This window comes from Saccoglossus kowalevskii, chromosome 17 (assembly GCF_978046115.1).
Source record: "Saccoglossus kowalevskii chromosome 17, keSacKowa6.1, whole genome shotgun sequence".
Taxonomy (NCBI): domain Eukaryota; kingdom Metazoa; phylum Hemichordata; class Enteropneusta; family Harrimaniidae; genus Saccoglossus; species Saccoglossus kowalevskii.
In genome coordinates this window covers 33,290,791-33,313,258 of record NC_140657.1, presented here as the reverse complement: position 1 = coordinate 33,313,258, position 22,468 = coordinate 33,290,791, and the positions used below count along the sequence as shown (strand labels likewise).

The window sequence follows — 22,468 nt, the reverse complement described above, 5'->3', positions numbered from 1 at the left end:
TTATAGCGAAATTAAAACATGGAGAATATTAATGCCTTGACCTGATACAAGTGACATCATTGGCTAGTATTATCCACAAACTAAAGGTGAATGTACAAAATAGAATAGTCCCACGAGTCCTAGAAAATAAAATATATAGAAAATGGTAGTAGATCCTTGTTAATCATCAAGTATTAAATATAACCAGATATTTTGTGCAATGGCCTTTCTTCATTATACTGAAAGATCTGTCTCCTTAAAGTTGTTCAGAATATTTACTGAAATCCTTCTCAACTATTAGTATTCTCAACTATTAGTATTCTCAACTATCAATATGTTTATTGGTTCCTATGATGCCCTGTTCTGTCAATAACTATTATACTGAATTCCACACCAAACTGTGTCCTTTAGACAAAATGAAAGACTGAAATGTAAAAAATAAAATTGTTATGCTTTCCAGGTTGTATGTATTTAGAGCTTGTTATGGTATGGCATATAATATTCAAGTATCGACAACACTGAATATGTGACTAATTAACCCTTTGCATGTCATAAATTTTCCAATTTTTGGACCAATTGAACAGTATTTCCTATTGGCTTATACAATGTATGTATTGAAATGTGAATGACACCGTTGATGGAAGTTGAATTTGAAGCTCAAGTGGTTAACTACAAATTGAGATTTTTGTGGATAAAACCTCCCTAATTTATGATATCCATCACACATGTACAAAGTAGTTAAATCATGGGCACTGGGTTGTTAAGACACATAAGCTACTCACACTACCGGTAGTGGTTTATATATGCAATAACTATCACATGTACAAACTAGTTAAATCATGGGCACTAGGTTGTTAAGGCACATAAGCTACTCACATTACCGGTAGTGGTTTATATATGCAATAACTATCACATGTACAAAGTAGTTAAATCATGGGCACTGGGTTGTTAAGACACATAAGCTACTCACATTACCGGTAGTGGTTTATATATGCAATAACTATCACATGTACAAAGTAGTTAAATCATGGGCACTGGGTTGTTAAGACACATAAGCTACTCACATTACCGGTAGTGGTTTATATATGCAATAACTATCACATGTACAAAGTAGTTAAATCATGGGCACTGGGTTGTTAAGACACATAAGCTACTCACATTACCGGTAGTGGTTTATATATGCAATAACTATCACATGTACAAAGTAGTTAAATCATGGGCACTGGGTTGTTAAGACACATAAGCTACTCACATTACCGGTAGTGGTTTATATATGCAATAACTATCACATGTACAAAGTAGTTAAATCATGGGCACTGGGTTGTTAAGACACATAAGCTACTCACATTACCGGTAGTGGTTTATATATGCAATAACTATCACATGTACAAAGTAGTTAAATCATGGGCACTGAGTTGTTAAGACACATAAGCTACTCACACTACCGGTAGTGGTTTATATATGCAATAACTATCACATGTACAAAGTAGTTAAATCATGGGCACTGGGTTGTTAAGACACATAAGCTACTCACATTACCGGTAGTGGTTTATATATGCAATAACTATCACATGAACAAAGTAGTTAAATCATGGGCACTGGGTTGTTAAGACACATAAGCTACTCACACTACCGGTAGTGTTTTATATATGCAATAACTATCACATGTACAAAGTAGTTAAATCATGGGCACTGGGTTGTTAAGACACATAAGCTACTCACACTACCGGTAGTGGTTTATATATGCAATAACTATCACATGTACAAACTAGTTAAATCATGGGCACTAGGTTGTTAAGGCACATAAGCTACTCACATTACCGGTAGTGGTTTATATATGCAATAACTATCACATGTACAAAGTAGTTAAATCATGGGCACTGGGTTGTTAAGACACATAAGCTACTCACATTACCGGTAGTGGTTTATATATGCAATAACTATCACATGTACAAAGTAGTTAAATCATGGGCACTGGGTTGTTAAGACACATAAGCTACTCACATTACCGGTAGTGGTTTATATATGCAATAACTATCACATGTACAAAGTAGTTAAATCATGGGCACTGGGTTGTTAAGACACATAAGCTACTCACATTACCGGTAGTGGTTTATATATGCAATAACTATCACATGTACAAAGTAGTTAAATCATGGGCACTGGGTTGTTAAGACACATAAGCTACTCACATTACCGGTAGTGGTTTATATATGCAATAACTATCACATGTACAAAGTAGTTAAATCATGGGCACTGGGTTGTTAAGACACATAAGCTACTCACATTACCGGTAGTGGTTTATATATGCAATAACTATCACATGTACAAAGTAGTTAAATCATGGGCACTGAGTTGTTAAGACACATAAGCTACTCACACTACCGGTAGTGGTTTATATATGCAATAACTATCACATGTACAAAGTAGTTAAATCATGGGCACTGGGTTGTTAAGACACATAAGCTACTCACATTACCGGTAGTGGTTTATATATGCAATAACTATCACATGAACAAAGTAGTTAAATCATGGGCACTGGGTTGTTAAGACACATAAGCTACTCACACTACCGGTAGTGGTTTATATATGCAATAACTATCACATGTACAAAGTAGTTAAATCATGGGCACTGGGTTGTTAAGACACATAAGCTACTCACACTACCGGTAGTGGTTTATATATGCAATAACTATCACATGTACAAAGTAGTTAAATCATGGGCACTGAGTTGTTAAGACGCATAAGCTACTCACACTACCGGTAGTGGTTTATATATGCAATAACTATCACATGTACAAAGTAGTTAAATCATGGGCACTGGGTTGTTAAGACACATAAGCTACTCACATTACCGGTAGTGGTTTATATATGCAATAACTATCACATGTACAAAGTAGTTAAATCATGGGCACTGGGTTGTTAAGACACATAAGCTACTCACATTACCGGTAGTGGTTTATATATGCAATAACTATCACATGTACAAAGTAGTTAAATCATGGGCACTGGGTTGTTAAGACACATAAGCTACTCACACTACCGGTAGTGGTTTATATATGCAATAACTATCACATGTACAAAGTAGTTAAATCATGGGCACTGGGTTGTTAAGACACATAAGCTACTCACATTACCAGTAGTGGTTTATATATGCAATAACTATCACATGTACAAAGTAGTTAAATCATGGGCACTGGGTTGTTAAGACACATAAGCTACTCACATTACCGGTAGTGGTTTATATATGCAATAACTATCACATGTACAAAGTAGTTAAATCATGGGCACTGGGTTGTTAAGACACATAAGCTACTCACATTACCGGTAGTGGTTTATATATGCAATAACTATCACATGTACAAAGTAGTTAAATCATGGGCACTGGGTTGTTAAGACACATAAGCTACTCACACTACCGGTAGTGGTTTATATATGCAATAACTATCACATGTACAAAGTAGTTAAATCATGGGCACTGGGTTGTTAAGACACATAAGCTACTCACACTACCGGTAGTGGTTTATATATGCAATAACTATCACATGTACAAAGTAGTTAAATCATGGGCACTGAGTTGTTAAGACACATAAGCTACTCACACTACCGGTAGTGGTTTATATATGCAATAACTATCACATGTACAAAGTAGTTAAATCATGGGCACTGGGTTGTTAAGACACATAAGCTACTCACATTACCGGTAGTGGTTTATATATGCAATAACTATCACATGTACAAAGTAGTTAAATCATGGGCACTGGGTTGTTAAGACACATAAGCTACTCACATTACCGGTAGTGGTTTATATATGCAATAACTATCACATGTACAAAGTAGTTAAATCATGGGCACTGGGTTGTTAAGACACATAAGCTACTCATACTACCGGTAGTGGTTTATATATGCAATAACTATCACATGTACAAAGTAGTTAAATCATGGGCACTGGGTTGTTAAGACACATAAGCTACTCACATTACCAGTAGTGGTTTATATATGCAATAACTATCACATGTACAAAGTAGTTAAATCATGGGCACTGGGTTGTTAAGACACATAAGCTACTCACATTACCGGTAGTGGTTTATATATGCAATAACTATCACATGTACAAAGTAGTTAAATCATGGGCACTGGGTTGTTAAGACACATAAGCTACTCACATTACCGGTAGTGGTTTATATATGCAATAACTATCACATGTACAAAGTAGTTAAATCATGGGCACTGGGTTGTTAAGACACATAAGCTACTCACACTACCGGTAGTGGTTTATATATGCAATAACTATCACATGTACAAAGTAGTTAAATCATGGGCACTGGGTTGTTAAGACACATAAGCTACTCACACTACCGGTAGTGGTTTATATATGCAATAACTATCACATGTACAAAGTAGTTAAATCATGGGCACTGAGTTGTTAAGACACATAAGCTACTCACACTACCGGTAGTGGTTTATATATGCAATAACTATCACATGTACAAAGTAGTTAAATCATGGGCACTGGGTTGTTAAGACACATAAGCTACTCACACTACCGGTAGTGGTTTATATATGCAATAACTATCACATGTACAAAGTAGTTAAATCATGGGCACTGGGTTGTTAAGACACATAAGCTACTCACATTACCGGTAGTGGTTTATATATGCAATAACTATCACATGTACAAAGTAGTTAAATCATGGGCACTGGGTTGTTAAGACACATAAGCTACTCACATTACCGGTAGTGGTTTATATATGCAATAACTATCACATGTACAAAGTAGTTAAATCATGGGCACTGGGTTGTTAAGACACATAAGCTACTCACATTACCGGTAGTGGTTTATATATGCAATAACTATCACATGTACAAAGTAGTTAAATCATGGGCACTGGGTTGTTAAGACACATAAGCTACTCACACTACCGGTAGTGGTTTATATATGCAATAACTATCACATGTACAAAGTAGTTAAATCATGGGCACTGGGTTGTTAAGACACATAAGCTACTCACACTACCGGTAGTGGTTTATATATGCAATAACTATCACATGTACAAAGTAGTTAAATCATGGGCACTGGGTTGTTAAGACACATAAGCTACTCACACTACCGGTAGTGGTTTATATATGCAATAACTATCACATGTACAAAGTAGTTAAATCATGGGCACTGGGTTGTTAAGACACATAAGCTACTCACATTACCGGTAGTGGTTTATATATGCAATAACTATCACATGTACAAAGTAGTTAAATCATGGGCACTGGGTTGTTAAGACACATAAGCTACTCACACTACCGGTAGTGGTTTATATATGCAATAACTATCACATGTACAAAGTAGTTAAATCATGGGCACTGGGTTGTTAAGACACATAAGCTACTCACACTACCGGTAGTGGTTTATATATGCAATAACTATCACATGTACAAAGTAGTTAAATCATGGGCACTGGGTTGTTAAGACACAGAAGCTACTCACATTACCGGTAGTGGTTTATATATGCAATAACTATCACATGTACAAAGTAGTTAAATCATGGGCACTGGGTTGTTAAGACACATAAGCTACTCACATTACCGGTAGTGGTTTATATATGCAATAACTATCACATGTACAAAGTAGTTAAATCATGGGCACTGGGTTGTTAAGACACATAAGCTACTCACACTACCGGTAGTGGTTTATATATGCAATAACTATCACATGTACAAAGTAGTTAAATCATGGGCACTGGGTTGTTAAGACACATAAGCTACTCACACTACCGGTAGTGGTTTATATATGCAATAACTATCACATGTACAAAGTAGTTAAATCATGGGCACTGGGTTGTTAAGACACATAAGCTACTCACACTACCGGTAGTGGTTTATATATGCAATAACTATCACATGTACAAAGTAGTTAAATCATGGGCACTGGGTTGTTAAGACACATAAGCTACTCACATTACCGGTAGTGGTTTATATATGCAATAACTATCACATGTACAAAGTAGTTAAATCATGGGCACTGGGTTGTTAAGACACATAAGCTACTCACACTACCGGTAGTGGTTTATATATGCAATAACTATCACATGTACAAAGTAGTTAAATCATGGGCACTGGGTTGTTAAGACACATAAGCTACTCACACTACCGGTAGTGGTTTATATATGCAATAACTATCACATGTACAAAGTAGTTAAATCATGGGCACTGAGTTGTTAAGACGCATAAGCTACTCACACTACCGGTAGTGGTTTATATATGCAATAACTATCACATGTACAAAGTAGTTAAATCATGGGCACTGGGTTGTTAAGACACATAAGCTACTCACACTACCGGTAGTGGTTTATATATGCAATAACTATCACATGTACAAAGTAGTTAAATCATGGGCACTGAGTTGTTAAGACACATAAGCTACTCACACTACCGGTAGTGGTTTATATATGCAATAACTATCACATGTACAAAGTAGTTAAATCATGGGCACTGAGTTGTTAAGACACATAAGCTACTCACATTACCGGTAGTGGTTTATACATGTATATGCAATAACTATCACATGATAATAATAAACATATAAATAATGTCATAGGACAAAATATAATTAAAAATATTCAGATCAATAATGTACACACATGTAACATCTGTGCACTTTAAGTCAGACTCTGAAAACTAGTTCAGTCTACATGTACATTAATATTTTGTTAATCTTATTCTAAATGGACAGGATATAATATTGTTTTTGTTTTTTGATTAAGCAGTTTTTAATTTTAGTATATATTTTTCTGAAATTTCTCCTGTGACCACCATAAATATAACTTCAACATTTTTGAATTTTTGTGTATTTTTCAATACCCCAGTAATATTTATTTTAATTTTGGGCCAAATGATATAATTTCTCATTGCTTAGAAAGTTATGTGAGTTACTATATCTGAAGATAAAATATCCTTAGTTAAGCTGATTCTATTTAGTTCTAAGTGTAATAAAAGTTGACTGAAAGGGTTTAATCTGATTCAGGTGTTGGACAGCTGTTGTATTTACCATCGTGAGATTTAATGCAACCCTAGATAAAGTCTGGCTATTGTTTATAATTACTATTTAACATTTTTGCACCACAGCTGTCTTACATTAGTCAGGAAAAATTTTGTTTTTGAAATTTCTACCTACTCAAATTTTTATTATCAATCACATTAGTCTACTGGGGAAATATTTTATGAAAATTAGCCATTTCACACCCACAAAAATGATGAAATGACTATAAGAAAATCCAGAATGACAGTAATTTTTTCTGAATCCTATGTTGCTATTAAATGCATGATTTTGATAAAAATACCCTGTTAAAATGCAGTCCACTGTGCAATAAAAAAGATAAAATAAAACAAAAACATGTACCTGCCTACACAGGGTTTCTGGAAACATTTGTTTTTCTTTGTGTGAAACACATGGTGATAAGTTATGTAACATAGCATATTATTGTCATCTTTTTAGCTGACTTGGTGCTGAGGATCTTAACAACAACTTATTGACAATATTTAACAGCTTATTTAACAGTTGTGTTGTTGTTGTATAGGTGGAATTACCAGAAGTTCAAGAGAAGAAAGATGTTGTTCTATCATCAGTTGTGGATAGGTATGTTGTCTTTACTTCCTGGTGCCATGGATAAATATCTAATACTCTACTGACTGAAACAAGTGGTCACTAATATATCTTTATACATGTCTGGGAAGTTTGTTTTCCATTACCAATTTTGACCTAATAAATGGGGCAAAATATTTATCACAATTTTTTGTTTTGTTTTTTTGTCAACTCTTTGGTGCTTTTTTACCAGTACTGAATATTTGTTTGAAAAAGAAAGTGCCTGAAAAAGTGCAAAAATATACATTTTCGGAAAGCATTATTTCATTAAAAAAAATGAACATAAGTTCCCAGGATGCCTTAAAAATGCTTGACAACCATGAGCACCCATCATATGAGTTTTTCACTATTAGGCAAACCAAATTTTTAGATCTAGTGAGAGCAATTCACCAATTGTAAATAGCCAAAAACTCGCCATTTTTCAAGATTTTTTACTTGTGTTTTGTAGAAAGCATTTTGCTGACCATATATTTTTAGATCCACTGTCATCAAAGATAATAGGCAAAGATGTTGGTGATTGTCTCTTATTGTTGGCATCTCGAGTCTTGCAAAAACATTTTTTTCAAACAACTCTTGTTGCTTTTATACTTGGTATAATCTTTAATTCTATATTTGTATGCATGTCACGTCATTTTGTTTTTCAAATCAGATTAAAACTTTTTTGGAAGAAATACTTGCTCTCTTACTTTATTAATCTCTTGTAATTTGTTTCATGTTTGGTTTCAAAAGGGCCGACTCTTTTCAGTTTTTTGTCAAAAGATTTATTTTCATTGTGCCCAGATTGTACATGTACTCTTGATAATTCACAAAATGACTGAGATTTTACATGTTTTTACTGGACAATAATATTACCAATCATCTCACCTCACTAGACCATGTTTTCCTGAAGATCAGTTGTCTGAAGAAGGGAACAATAAAAGTGATGATAACGGAAAGAACAAAATACTGTTTCAATCAGAAGATGAAATGAAAGAAAATAAAGATGAAACTTTAATTGAAAAGTAAGTGATTGAGACAGATGATTCAACAATTTTTTTGTTCATGCTCTTACTATTGTTATCTCAAATCTTTTTCACATCCTTTCTCACTTTCCAACTTTTTTCTCCCACACTTTTTTTTATAGCTCTTTACATTTGCCCATTTCCACTGCCACCTCTCATTTCCCACTTACACCCTTAACCACTGCCATCTATCGTTTCCCACTTACACCCTTTAACCACCACCACCTCTCATTTCCCACTTACACCCTTAACCACTGCCATCTATCGTTTCCCACTTACACCCTTTAACCACCACCACCTCTCATTTCCCACTTACACCCTTTAACCACCACCACCTCTCATTTCCCACTTACACCCTTAACCACTGCCATCTATCATTTTCCACTTACACCCTTTAACCACCACCACCTCTCATTTCCCACTTACACCCTTAACCACCACCACCTCTCGTTTCCCACTTACACCCTTAACCACTGCCACCTCTCATTTCCCACTTACATCTTTAACCACCACCACCTCTCATTTCCCACTTACACCCTTAACCACTGCCATCTATCGTTTCCCACTTACACCCTTCAACCACCACCACCTCTCATTTCCCCACTTACACCCTTAACCACCACCACCTCTCGTTTCCCACTTACACCCTTTAACCACCACTGCCTCTCGTCTCCCACTTACACCCTTAACCACCACCACCTCTCACTTTCCTACTTACACCCTTAACCACTGCCACCTCTCGTTTCCCACTTACACCCTTAACCACTGCCACCTCTTGTTTCCCACTTACACCGTTAACCACTACCACCTCTCGTTTCCCACTTACACCCTTAACCACTGCCACCTCTCGTTTCCCACTTACACCCTTAACCACTGCCACCTCTCATTTCCCACTTACACCCTTAACCACTGCCATCTATCGTTTCCCACTTACACCCTTTAACCACCACCACCTCTCGTTTCCCACTTACACCCTTTAACCACCACTGCCTCTCGTCTCCCACTTACACCCTTAACCACCACCACCGCCTCTCGTCTCCCACTTACACCCTTAACCACCACCACCTCTCACTTCCCCACTTACACCCTTAACCACTGCCACCTCTCGTTTCCCACTTACACCCTTAACCACTGCCACCTCTTGTTTCCCACTTACACCGTTAACCACTACCATCTCACGTTTCCCACTTACACCCTTAACCACTGCCACCTATCATTTCCCACTTACACCCTTAACCACTGCCACCTCTCATTTCCCACTTACACCCTTAACCACTGCCATCTATCGTTTCCCACTTACACCCTTTAACCACCACCACCTCTCGTTTCCCACTTACACCCTTTAACCACCACTGCCTCTCGTCTCCCACTTACACCCTTAACCACCACCACCGCCTCTCGTCTCCCACTTACACCCTTAACCACCACCACCTCTCACTTCCCCACTTACACCCTTAACCACTGCCACCTCTCGTTTCCCACTTACACCCTTAACCACTGCCACCTCTTGTTTCCCACTTACACCGTTAACCACTACCACCTCTCGTTTCCCACTTACACCCTTAACCACTGCCACCTATCATTTCCCACTTACACCCTTTAACCACCACTGCCTCTCGTTTCCCACTCACACTCTCATTGTCCAATTACACCGTTAACCACCACCACCCCTCGTTTCCCACTTACACTCTCATTGCCCAATTACACCGTTAACCACCACTACCTCTCATCGTCTTACACTGCTCGACTCTCGAGTATACCCCTAAGCTCAAACTATTCTCCTGACCTCTTCAGTACAACTTGTATCTTCCACTCTTTTAGACAATGTTATATATTGTATAAAATTACATCCTAGCAGGGAGGCTACTGCATGAATCAGAGAGCAAAGTGTACTCTCGATAACTTTAAAGTCAAAAGTACAGTTGCATGAACAGTATATAATATTTGAAAAAAAGAAAAGATTTTTCAAAATGGCTGTATGGTGGCGCTGTGACAGTGACCCTGCTTTGCACTTAATAGAGATGTACTGAAGCAAGATGGTGAAGTTCAATCAACTGAGAAAGAGCCTACTGAAGAACCTAAACCACCTGCTGAGGAGGATGATATGCCACCATTTGATGAATGGAAAAAAAAGAAAATGGCTGAGATGGAGCAAGACAGAAAACAGGGTGGGTTCAACAGGCCATGAAATGTACATAATATATTTACATAATATAGAACCATGTTATTCACTACGTTCAATTACCCACCATAGACTCCGGTCAGTCAAAATGACTATTTTGAACTGTAGGCATTAATCAGCGATTCTGCCGGTGACAGAGAGATAGAATCTAGGTCACGGGAAGCCCCATGACCTCAAGATTCTTTTACCCCTTACGTCACGAACCCACGTGACCGAGGCCACATGGCAACGCCATAGGCAGCCGTCCATCACTCTTAATTTCTCTCCGCCTCGAGTGGAGATGAAATCTAGCGAGCTCTGCTGGATCGCCTGCTTTTTTTCCTGTCCGGATTTATAGCTTGGGTTGTTGCCGCTGCTCGGCATCCGACATGATAGCTGGTAGGATAAGTTTTCCTTGTCTTTTTTTACCCTTGTGTCGTTTTCCCCTTTGTGTGTAGTATTTTTCACAGCAAAGAAATCAAAATCCGGCGCCACTACGTAGTCACATGTTGATTTCATGGCGGCACCTTTTACAACTGTAATTCGTCTCCCTCATGCATGTCGTCTTTTATTTTTAATGTATTTAGCAATATATCGCTGTAATGACAGCTCCAAGGCTCGCTGCCTTTTTCTTCCGGTCTCCTTGTCTTTTGAGCCGACCGTACAGTGGTTTATTCAGAATTTACCAGGATAGAACCCGCATCCGAGATACTTTGTCGTGGCTACGTATGGGTTTCGGGATTTTTTGCGTGAAAGCGTGTTTTTTTCACTGGAGTTCTGAGGCCTGAGATTTTCTTTCAGAGCCATCAAAATCGCTGACACTGACTGCGTCACAGCAAGGTCGCGCGTCCAGTAAACAAATCGGTTAAAGTGAGTTGCGTGTTTTGCATGAGTGGAAAGCCCTCACACTCGGCTACCGGTACTTCATGTACCGGGACGTCGAGTAAGGGGCCCGACGGCGGAGGTACCGATATTTTCTCGGTCTCCCCCGCTGATCGGAGGGCATCCTCACAGTCTGTTTTTTCAGGCGGTGTTTTTACCCGATTTTACCGGCTGCAGCGAGGCTGTGCCCCTGGAGGCTTTCCTCCTATGGGTCCCGTTGCAGGTCTCTTCGTGGACCCTTCCTCGCATGGCGCCGAGTTTGCCTCAGAGTTGAGGGCTTTGGTCGAAGGACTGTCGGGGCAATTGCGTCCCTGGCAGGCCGGGTAGATCAGACGCAGTCGGAGCGAGCTGTCTCCACTGTGTCCCCTCGGTGGGCAAGCAGGAAGAGACACGAAAGCATGTTTGCATTCAAACACGTCTCTTCCGGGGAACCCCGTTCCCAGGCACGGCTCTCCCACTATTGTGGGGGGTGGCCGAGGCCCAGGCTAATTGCCCCGGTCCTTTTCTGGATCCTCGGGCACTGAATGCCAACGGGGTGCTGGCAGCCAAGTCTCCGATCTTGGGGCAGGGTTTTCAGGGCAGGGCACACGTTGACCCCCCCTACTTTCAGCCAGCTAGGGTTCGTCACGCGGTAACGATACAATGGTAACGAGTTTTTCCTTGTGTCCGGTCCCCGCTGTGGGTTTTGACTCCTTTCTTACCGACCCATGGGCGTCCCCAGAGGGAACCGACCCTGTCATGAGACGCACAGTCGAACACGCTCCCTCTCACATATTAAAGTGAAAGGAAATGCAGTTCGCTCGCGTCGGATACAGCCGGTACTCCGGGCGTTACCTCAGCGTCATCCATCTGTATGACTCGGTGAGCCACGCTTTTGGGGTGAGGCGGAGTATCATCGATCCCAGTGAAATGATGTATATACCCTCCACCCTTAATCCTAAAGCAACCACCTAAGGTTGCTTCAGCGCTTATGGGATCATGGGCGTCGGGATCCAAAGCAACCCCGTCAGCAAGTCTCTCCCTGTCCGCCTGAGTGCGGAGTGGGGCGCAGAGCATGCAAACAGTGTTGATGGGCGGCGTTGGTCAGCCGTGGAGGATGTAATGCTTAAGGCCCCCGAGTGGGGATAACATAAGGCAACACTTCCCACTGGACCAAACGCTACCCGGTTGGTGTTGTTTCGGGATCAGACCCCATAGTGTGGGATGAGACCAAAACGCCCCCAACCGGATTCCAAGGCTCCTTCCCCAGACCCCGGTACCACGAATTTGGCAAACCGGGCAAAGGGGAATAGCCGCATTCCATGGGTGTCCTTTCCAATTGAAGACGACCCATCTAGCCCTGAGGGCAGAGTTGCTTGAGCACATTATGCGTGACCAGCACTCTGGAGACCTTGGAGGCAGAACGCACCAGCCTCCTAGACCAGGCGACATTTTTACTGGTGGGCCACCACACATCTACATGCGACACCCCCTAGTGTCGCCTGGCTCTCTTAGCCAGGGCCACTACCGTGCTACGAGACGCGGCCTTAGACGCACGTGTTTTCGCCGACAAGCTGAGCCGGGTTACGTCCCCGCCTCAGTGACGCAGGCACGTGTTCGGTGAATGGCCAGGTCACAACTTAGTGACTACTTCAGGCCTTGGGGACTCACCTCTTGGGGGGAAGGAAGCACACCCCCCCTCGCAACTGCCGAACACGTGGCCACATATCCCTGTCAACACAGATTGCGCCGGTGTAGTCCGGTTTGGAGACTACGGGTGACCGATCCCTGGACCTTTCCAGGTGGTAACATCAGTTTACGGGATACCGCTGAAATCTCCTTTTCCCCTCGTTAGTGTCTCCCCTGTTGGGCACTGCCAGGGGACTCCCGCAAGGCGGAAGCAATCAGACAGGAAGTAGCAGTTTGCTGGGGAAAAACGCCATACACAGGGTACATCAGCCAGAGCTAAGGCCAGGCTTCTACTCAAATGGGTTCGTAGTACCAAATCTACAAATGGCAGGCGTCCAGTTTTTAACCTAGGCAGACTGAATCAGTACGTGCTCCTCGATCGGTTCCACATGGAGACACCATTCAGGGTTCTTCTCTCCATCCACAGTTTTGACTGGCTAGCCCCGCTAGACTTAAGTGGGGCCTACCTGCACGTACCGATGCACCCAGCGAGTTGCCATCTCCTTCGAATTGCCCAGCTGGGCCAAGTATTCGAATCTCGGGTGCCTCCCCGTTCGGGTTAGGCACAGTGCCCTACGTGTTCACCAGAGTGATGAAACAGGTAGTGCTGCTGCTTCACCAGATGTCGGTACACCTCAATCCGTACCCAGACTTCCGGTTACCAACAACCCGGGCAAGGGGTAATAGCCAAACGTGTCAGGCTAACACAGGATTTACTTCACCAGTTGGGCTCATTGGTAAATCGACAAGTCCCACCTCGACCCAACATGCAGTTGGTGTCCCTGGGCATGGAGTTTTGACACAGAGGTATGCTTGGCTTAGCTATTTCAAGCATTTTGCTTAGCGCTAGGCAGCCTAGCTGAATGCCTAGTCAGCGTTTCCTCTGTGTCCCTTCGCGAACTAACACGGATGATCGAAATGATGACCTCTGTTCGATGGGTCGTTCCCCAAGCCGCACTACGCAGCCGCCCGGTATAACGCTTGTTATAGCGCCGAGCTCTCCTATGGCCAACCTCGGACAGGGGAGCCCCTTGGGCCCGCTCGCCGCAGCTATGACTCTGGTAACAGATACCTCCCCCTAAGGTTGGGGAGTGCATCTATTGGGCCAATAAGCCCAAGGATATGGCCCCCGCATTAGTTTCGGTACTACCATATCAACCGGCTCGAACTGAGAGCAGTGTACTTAGCACTACCACGCTTTCTACCCGTAGTTCGAGACCACAGAGTCCTGCTCCGCACAGGCACCGGAGCGGTGGTCTCCTTCAAGAAGGAGGGGGGGGGACGCATTGCCCATCGTTGTCAGTCCTAGCGGAGCAAAATCCTCCTTTGGTGCCTGGAATACAATGTGGAGCTAACCGCACACCACCCTCCAGGGGTGAGGAACAGTCTGGCGACGCCCTTTCAGGGTGGCTCCGTCTCCAGAACACGGAGTAGCTGATACCCCAGTGGGTAGCCTCTAGGCTGTTTCGGCCGTGGGACGGTCCAAGGTTGGACAGTTTTGCCGCACCCCGGAACGCCAAGCTCCCGACGTACGTAACACTCCTGCTTACTCCAGGAGCCTGGGCCAGGGTCACTTTCCTATCCTCGTGGACCCACTTAGTTGTGTACACCTTTCCTCCCTTCCCGCTAGTTCACCGGGCATCAGAGAAAAGCTTCGACAGGTGCACACCCGCATATTTTCATGGGTTGCACCCAATTGGCCAAGCAAGGCCTAGTTTCCACTTCTGTTGGGAAGGCTAGTCGAAGCGCCAGCAGTGCTTCCGGACCTGCTGTCCCAACCAGACGACTCACTACCAACGAGCCCAGCAGGTATCACTTACACACATAGAGTAGGACCCACACATATGAAAGCCTTATCTGAGCGGGCTGCCAACGTCCTGGCCAGGGCGAACAGGGATTCCACCTACGCGGCCTACATTTCTAGGCTGCAAGCATACACTGATTGGTGTAGCGGAAGGGAGATTGATCCATACCATCCCTCTATTGGCTAGGTAGCGGGCTCCTTCGTCCACCTGTTTAACGAAGTGGGTTTGTTCTACGCAGCGAGCGTTGGCTACAGGTCGGTCTTGTCCCCCACCACTCAGAACGTACGGGAACAAGACTAGCCGATTGTCCTATTTTTAGGAGACTATTTACTGCTTTCCAGACGCCAAGACCCCATACAAGGGAGCCGCCCAACTGGGACTCGTCGGCTGTGTTGTCTGCTCTAAGCAGACTGCAATTTGAGCCTCTCCAATCAGCACCACTCAATTTTTTGATGTGGAAAATAGTCTTCCTACTGGCCCTTGCCTCAGGTAGGCGCCGGTCAAAGCTAGGCGCGCACTATCCTTTGCGGACGGTTGTGCCGCTTTTATGGGCGATCAAGTTGTACTAAGACACGAATCGGGTTCTCGCCAAGAACCAAATCCCAGGACACAATCCTCAACCGATCGTCATCCCCCGGCAGGCAAATATTGTCAGTCCGGAGGATCAGGAGGAATTGCTTCTCTGCCCGGTCCGAGCGCTGAGTTGCTACGAGAACCGTACCAGGTTTTCTAGACGGGGAACCAAACACATGTTTTTGTGTTACGGAAGGCCCTGGCAAGCGGGAAAAGCCGGTTTCCCCGACTTCCATCCCCAGGTGGATTACTGCGACTGTACTGGAGGTCTATAATACACTATCCTCCTCAACACAGACCTTGCAGAGACACCAAGTACAAGAACATGAGGTCTGTGCGATTGCTAACTCACTAGCGCTAGCGTCAGGTGCCCCCCTCAAACACATTCTGAGGGCAGGCTTCTGGAGAACGCAGAACGTCTTCATCAACTACTACCTAGGAGACACCCAATCTATTGAGCAGGGTCTCTTCAGGTTAGGCCCCGTCGTAGCCGGTCAGGCCTTGTTTGCTGACCCAGCCCGAACGACTGCAGGGGCCTCTGCGCATAGGCGATAAGTCAGTCTCTGCATTTTTGCCGGCAGATTGTCTGTTCCACTAGCACTTCCTGGAAGCTCCCAGGTTTCGCTTCTGTTGACCTACGCCCTCATGCGAACTGTTTCGGTCCTACTTCAAGCTTATCACCCCTGAGTTTGGCTTGGGTCTAGCTTTCTCGGGCACACCGAACCCTGTCACCACAGCAGCATTGGCTTCTTGCTTCTGGGACAGCACAGGCAAGGTAAGACACAACCCTTCTTGGGTCTTAACTTAGGTCTTTTTGAGTTTGTTTTCATCCCGGACTGGGAGAAGACTTTCATCATTCCTTTTTTTTCTGTTTGCTCGGAAAAACCCGCCACCTATCGGTGTCTGACTCTGCCTACAGTTCAAAATAGTCATTTTGACTGACCAGAGTCTACGGTGGGTAATTGAATGTAGTGAATTTAGGCGAGGGTTCTTCGAACCCGCCTATTCATATAGTTCATACCCACCATAGACTCTGGGTCCCCCCAACCTCCCCACTCTTTCCGTCGCATTGGTCTAAGTCCTCGAGGCGGAGAGAAAGGAGCCAGAGTGATGGACGGCTGCCTATGGGTTCGTGACTTAAGGGGTAAAAGAATCTTGAGGTCATGGGGCTTCCCCTGACCTAGATTCTATCTCTCCGTCACCGGCAGAATCGCTGATTAATGCCTACAGTTCAAAATAGTCATTTTGACTGACCGGAGTCTATGGTGGGTATGAACTATGTGAATAGGCGGGTTCGAAGAACCCTTGCCTAATTTTCTTTCATTCTTTCTTTATTTCCTTCTTTGACCTTTTTAGACCAGGTTTAATAACGTTTATAATGAGTAGAATCCTACTTTAATACTATATACAAGTTTCTATGTCTAATCTGGTAATTTTAAAGTATTTTTTAATTTAATTTTACTGTGTGAAATCTATTGATTGTTGTACATAACATATTGCATGCTGGGGCATTAGTAATGCATATAGAATTCATTTACAAACTACTTACTTCAATACAGTGATTATGTTAACTCTCGTGTGTTTTGGTGACTCAACCCTGAATACAAGTTTGAAGTTATATGAAAGGTTATTGTGCATTTTTGACCTCAAGCTACCACTAATTTAAAAATTGAAGCAGTATGGCGGTTCTCCCATCATGCATCTTATACTATTGCAATTTAATGAATTAAGCCCCCAACAACTTGATGATGAGCTCCTTTCTTAAAAAGCCAAAATCATGTTACATAACAGTTTAGAAAATATTCGACGTACACAATGTATTGTAAACACAATAAGTATGATGCATTATGGGATTGTATGCACCACCAATATTGTGGGTCTTCTAAATTTATTAGTAATAACTTGAGATCCACATAAGGTTGTTACAAGAATACTGCAAAGTATGTATAAAAACAGTGCAGTGCTATGAACTTCAATGTCGGCATTGCTGCAATCTTGGAAATATCATGTAATTCAATATTTTGAATTTGAAAAAGATAGTTTGCAGATACCCAGTGCAATATTGCAAAATCATGGCACACTGTAACTTACAGTCTAAGGGAAGTACTCTGCAGCACACTTAATGTCTCAGTTTTTCAATATTATCAATTACATGTATATGTTAAGATACAATAATCCACTCACAAGAGTTATCATTATTACCCAACCCCTCTCTTTTAGCATGTAAACTACTGGTATGAGGGCTTTCATTGAGTAGATCTTTGTTCTGGTTATGAGGGTTTTGCCGAGTGTATGCTATTTCGGTCGCATGAATGATTAAATCTTAGAAGCAAAAAATGGCCAGCAGGACCTCATTGAGAATGAGAGAGATATGAGACTTGTCTGGCCTTCAAATAGTTTCTAATTCTTACTCATTATGTTCACTATTCCAAATTATATGGTTACATATGTCGGGGAAACAGTGGATATAATGAAGAGAGAAAATGCTATGAACAAGATTCCCATGGTTCTTTGCATGCTTCTAAAGTTTGTTTATTAGATAGGGGAGTTATAATTAATCATATACCAAGAGATATGCGTAACAAGGAATGTGAGAATTTGCACTTGCACTTCATAGCATGTAATTATATCACTCCCTGGCATGCCAAGCTGGTTTTAGACCATTTGACACATTACTTGGTCACTGACTTCCTGATTGATTGACAAGATAACTGCACTCAAGATGTAGACTAGCGAGATTGTTGATCAACAGCTGCTTGCTTTCTGGCTGTATTGGTACTCATGATCACTGACTGGCTGAATATATCACTGATGAGCTAGATTATTGATCAAAAAAATGGCTGCCGGCCGGCCTGCTTGCCGGCTGGCTGTTTGGCTGCCTGTTTGTATTGGCTATTTCACCGACTGAACAGATTTTTTAAGTGGTTGGCTTGCTTGCTGGATATACTGACCTACTGATTGACTGACTGTCTACTAATAGACTGATTGACGGACTGTCTACTGATGGAGTGACTGACTGCCTATACTGATGGAGTGACTGACTGCCTATACTGTTGGAGTGACTGACTGCCTATACTGTTGGAGTGACTGCCTACTGATGGAGTGACTGACTGCCTACTGATGGAGTGACTGACTGCCTATACTGATGGAGTGACTGACTGCCTATACTGTTGGAGTGACTGACTGCCTATACTGTTGGAGTGACTGTCTACTGATGGAGTGACTGACTGACTGCCTACTGATGGAGTGACTGACTGCCTATACTGATGGAGTGACTGACTGCCTATACTGTTGGAGTGACTGACTGCCTATACTGTTGGAGTGACTGTCTACTGATGGAGTGACTGACTGCCTACTGATCGAGTGACTGACTGCCTACTGATGGAGTGACTGACTGCCTATACTGATGGAGTGACTGACTGCCTATACTGATGGAGTGACTGACTGCCTATACTGATGGAGTGACTGACTGCCTATACTGATGGAGTGACTGACTGCCTATACTGTTGGAGTGACTGACTGCCTATACTGTTGGAGTGACTGACTGCCTATACTGTTGGAGTGACTGCCTACTGATGGAGTGACTGACTGCCTACTGATGGAGTGACTGACAGCCTATACTGATGGAGTGACTGACTGCCTATACTGTTGGAGTGACTGACTGCCTATACTGTTGGAGTGACTGACTGCCTATACTGTTGGAGTGACTGACTGCCTATACTGTTGGAGTGACTGTCTACTGATGGAGTGACTGACTGCCTACTGATCGAGTGACTGACTGCCTACTGATCGAGTGACTGACTGCCTACTGGTGGAGTGACTGACTGCCTACTGGTGGAGTGATTGACTGCCTACTGGTGGAGTGATTGACTGCCTACTGGTGGAGTGATTGCCTACTGATGTAGTGACTGACTGCCTATACTGATGGAGTGACTGACTGCCTACTGATGGAGTGACTGACTGCCTACTGATCGAGTGACTGACTGCCTACTGATCGAGTGACTGACTGCCTACTGATCGAGTGACTGACTGCCTACTGATCGAGTGACTGACTGCCTACTGATCGAGTGACTGACTGCCTACTGATCGAGTGACTGACTGCCTACTGATCGAGTGACTGACTGCCTACTGAATGAGTGACTGACTGCCTATACTGTTGGAGTGACTGACTGCCTACTGATGGAGTGACTGACTGCCTACTGATCGAGTGACTGACTGCCTACTGATCGAGTGACTGACTGCCTACTGATCGAGTGACTGACTGCCTACTGATCGAGTGACTGACTGCCTACTGATCGAGTGACTGACTGCCTACTGATCGAGTGACTGACTGCCTACTGATGGAGTGACTGACTGCCTACTGATGGAGTGACTGACTGCCTATACTGTTGGAGTGACTGACTGCCTATACTGTTGGAGTGACTGACTGCCTATACTGTTGGAGTGACTGACTGCCTATACTGTTGGAGTGACTGACTGCCTATACTGTTGGAGTGACTGTCTACTGATCGAGTGACTGACTGCCTACTGATCGAGTGACTGACTGCCTACTGATCGAGTGACTGACTGCCTACTGATCGAGTGACTGACTGCCTACTGATCGAGTGACTGACTGCCTACTGATCGAGTGACTGACTGCCTACTGATGGAGTGACTGTCTGCCTACTGGTGGAGTGACTGACTGCCTACTGGTGGAGTGATTGACTGCCTACTGGTGGAGTGACTGACTGCCTACTGATGTAGTGACTGACTGCCTATACTGATGGAGTGACTGACTGCCTACTGATGGAGTGACTGTCTGCCTACTGGTGGAGTGACTGACTGCCTACTGGTGGAGTGATCGACTGCCTACTGGTGGAGTGACTGACTGCCTACTGATGTAGTGACTGACTGCCTACTGATCGAGTGACTGACTGCCTACTGATCGAGTGACTGACTGCCTACTGATCGAGTGACTGACTGCCTACTGATCGAGTGACTGACTGCCTACTGATCGAGTGACTGACTGCCTACTGATCGAGTGACTGACTGCCTATACTGTTGGAGTGACTGACTGCCTATACTGTTGGAGTGACTGACTGCCTACTGATGGAGTGACTGACTGCCTACTGATGTAGTGACTGACTGCCTACTGATCGACTGACTGACTGCCTACTGATCGAGTGACTGACTGCCTACTGATCGAGTGACTGACTGCCTACTGATGGAGTGACTGACTGCCTACTGATGGAGTGACTGACTGCCTACTGATGGAGTGACTGACTGCCTACTGTTGGAGTGACTGACTGCCTATACTGTTGGAGTGACTGACTGCCTATACTGTTGGAGTGACTGACTGCCTATACTGTTGGAGTGACTGTCTACTGATGGAGTGACTGACTGCCTACTGATCGAGTGACTGACTGCCTACTGATCAAGTGACTGACTGCCTACTGATCGAGTGACTGACTGCCTACTGATCGAGTGACTGACTGCCTACTGATCGAGTGACTGACTGCCTACTGATCGAGTGACTGTCTGCCTACTGGTGGAGTGACTGACTGCCTACTGGTGGAGTGATTGACTGCCTACTGGTGGAGTGACTGACTGCCTACTGATGTAGTGACTGACTGCCTATACTGATGGAGTGACTGACTGCCTACTGATGGAGTGACTGTCTGCCTACTGGTGGAGTGACTGACTGCCTACTGGTGGAGTGATCGACTGCCTACTGGTGGAGTGACTGACTGCCTACTGATGTAGTGACTGACTGCCTATACTGATGGAGTGACTGACTGCCTACTGTTGGAGTGACTGACTGCCTACTGATGGAGTGACTGACTGCCTACTGATGGAGTGACTGACTGCCTACTGATCGAGTGACTGACTGCCTACTGATCGAGTGACTGACTGCCTACTGATCGAGTGACTGACTGCCTACTGATCGAGTGACTGACTGCCTACTGATCGAGTGACTGACTGCCTACTGATGGAGTGACTGACTGTCTACTGATCGAGTGACTGACTGCCTACTGATCGAGTGACTGACTGCCTACTGATCGAGTGACTGACTGCCTACTGATCGAGTGACTGACTGCCTCCTGATCGAGTGACTGACTGCCTACTGATCGAGTGACTGACTGCCTACTGATCGAGTGACTGACTGCCTACTGATCGAGTGACTGACTGCCTACTGATCGAGTGACTGACTGCCTACTGATCGAGTGACTGACTACCTATACTGTTGGAGTGACTGCCTACTGTTGGAGTGACTGCCTACTGATGGAGTGATTGACTGACTGCCTACTGATGGAGTGACTGACTGCCTACTGATGGAGTGACTGACTGCCTACTGATGGAGTGACTGACTGCCTACTGATGGAGTGACTGACTGCCTACTGATGGAGTGACTGACTGCCTACTGATGGAGTGACTGACTGCCTACTGATGGAGTGACTGACTGCCTACTGATGGAGTGACTGACTGCCTACTGATGGAGTGACTGACTGCCTACTGATGGAGTGACTGACTGCCTACTGATGGAGAGTCTGACTGCCTACTGATGGAGTGACTGACTGCCTACTGATGGAGTGACTGACTGCCTATACTGTTGGAGTGACTGACTGCCTATACTGTTGGAGTGACTGACTGCCTATACTGTTGGAGTGACTGACTGCCTATACTGTTGGAGTGACTGACTGCCTACTGATCGAGTGATTGACTGCCTACTGATCGAGTGATTGACTGCCTACTGATCGAGTGACTGACTGCCTACTGATCGAGT

General features: G+C 43.7%; 1 protein-coding gene across 2 annotated transcripts in view; it reads left to right on the top strand.

The window, feature by feature from the left end:
* Positions 1-22,468, top strand: part of LOC102800600 (SUN domain-containing ossification factor-like) — a 100,342-nt gene that overhangs the window by 31,282 nt on the left and 46,592 nt on the right. For both annotated transcript variants that reach the window (XM_085492412.1, XM_085492411.1), the window contains exons 4-6: positions 7,551-7,609; positions 8,488-8,616; positions 10,636-10,784. In XM_085492412.1, coding sequence (XP_085348538.1) covers positions 7,551-7,609; positions 8,488-8,616; positions 10,636-10,784 — 337 coding nt within the window. The remainder of the gene's footprint in view (positions 1-7,550; positions 7,610-8,487; positions 8,617-10,635; positions 10,785-22,468) is intronic.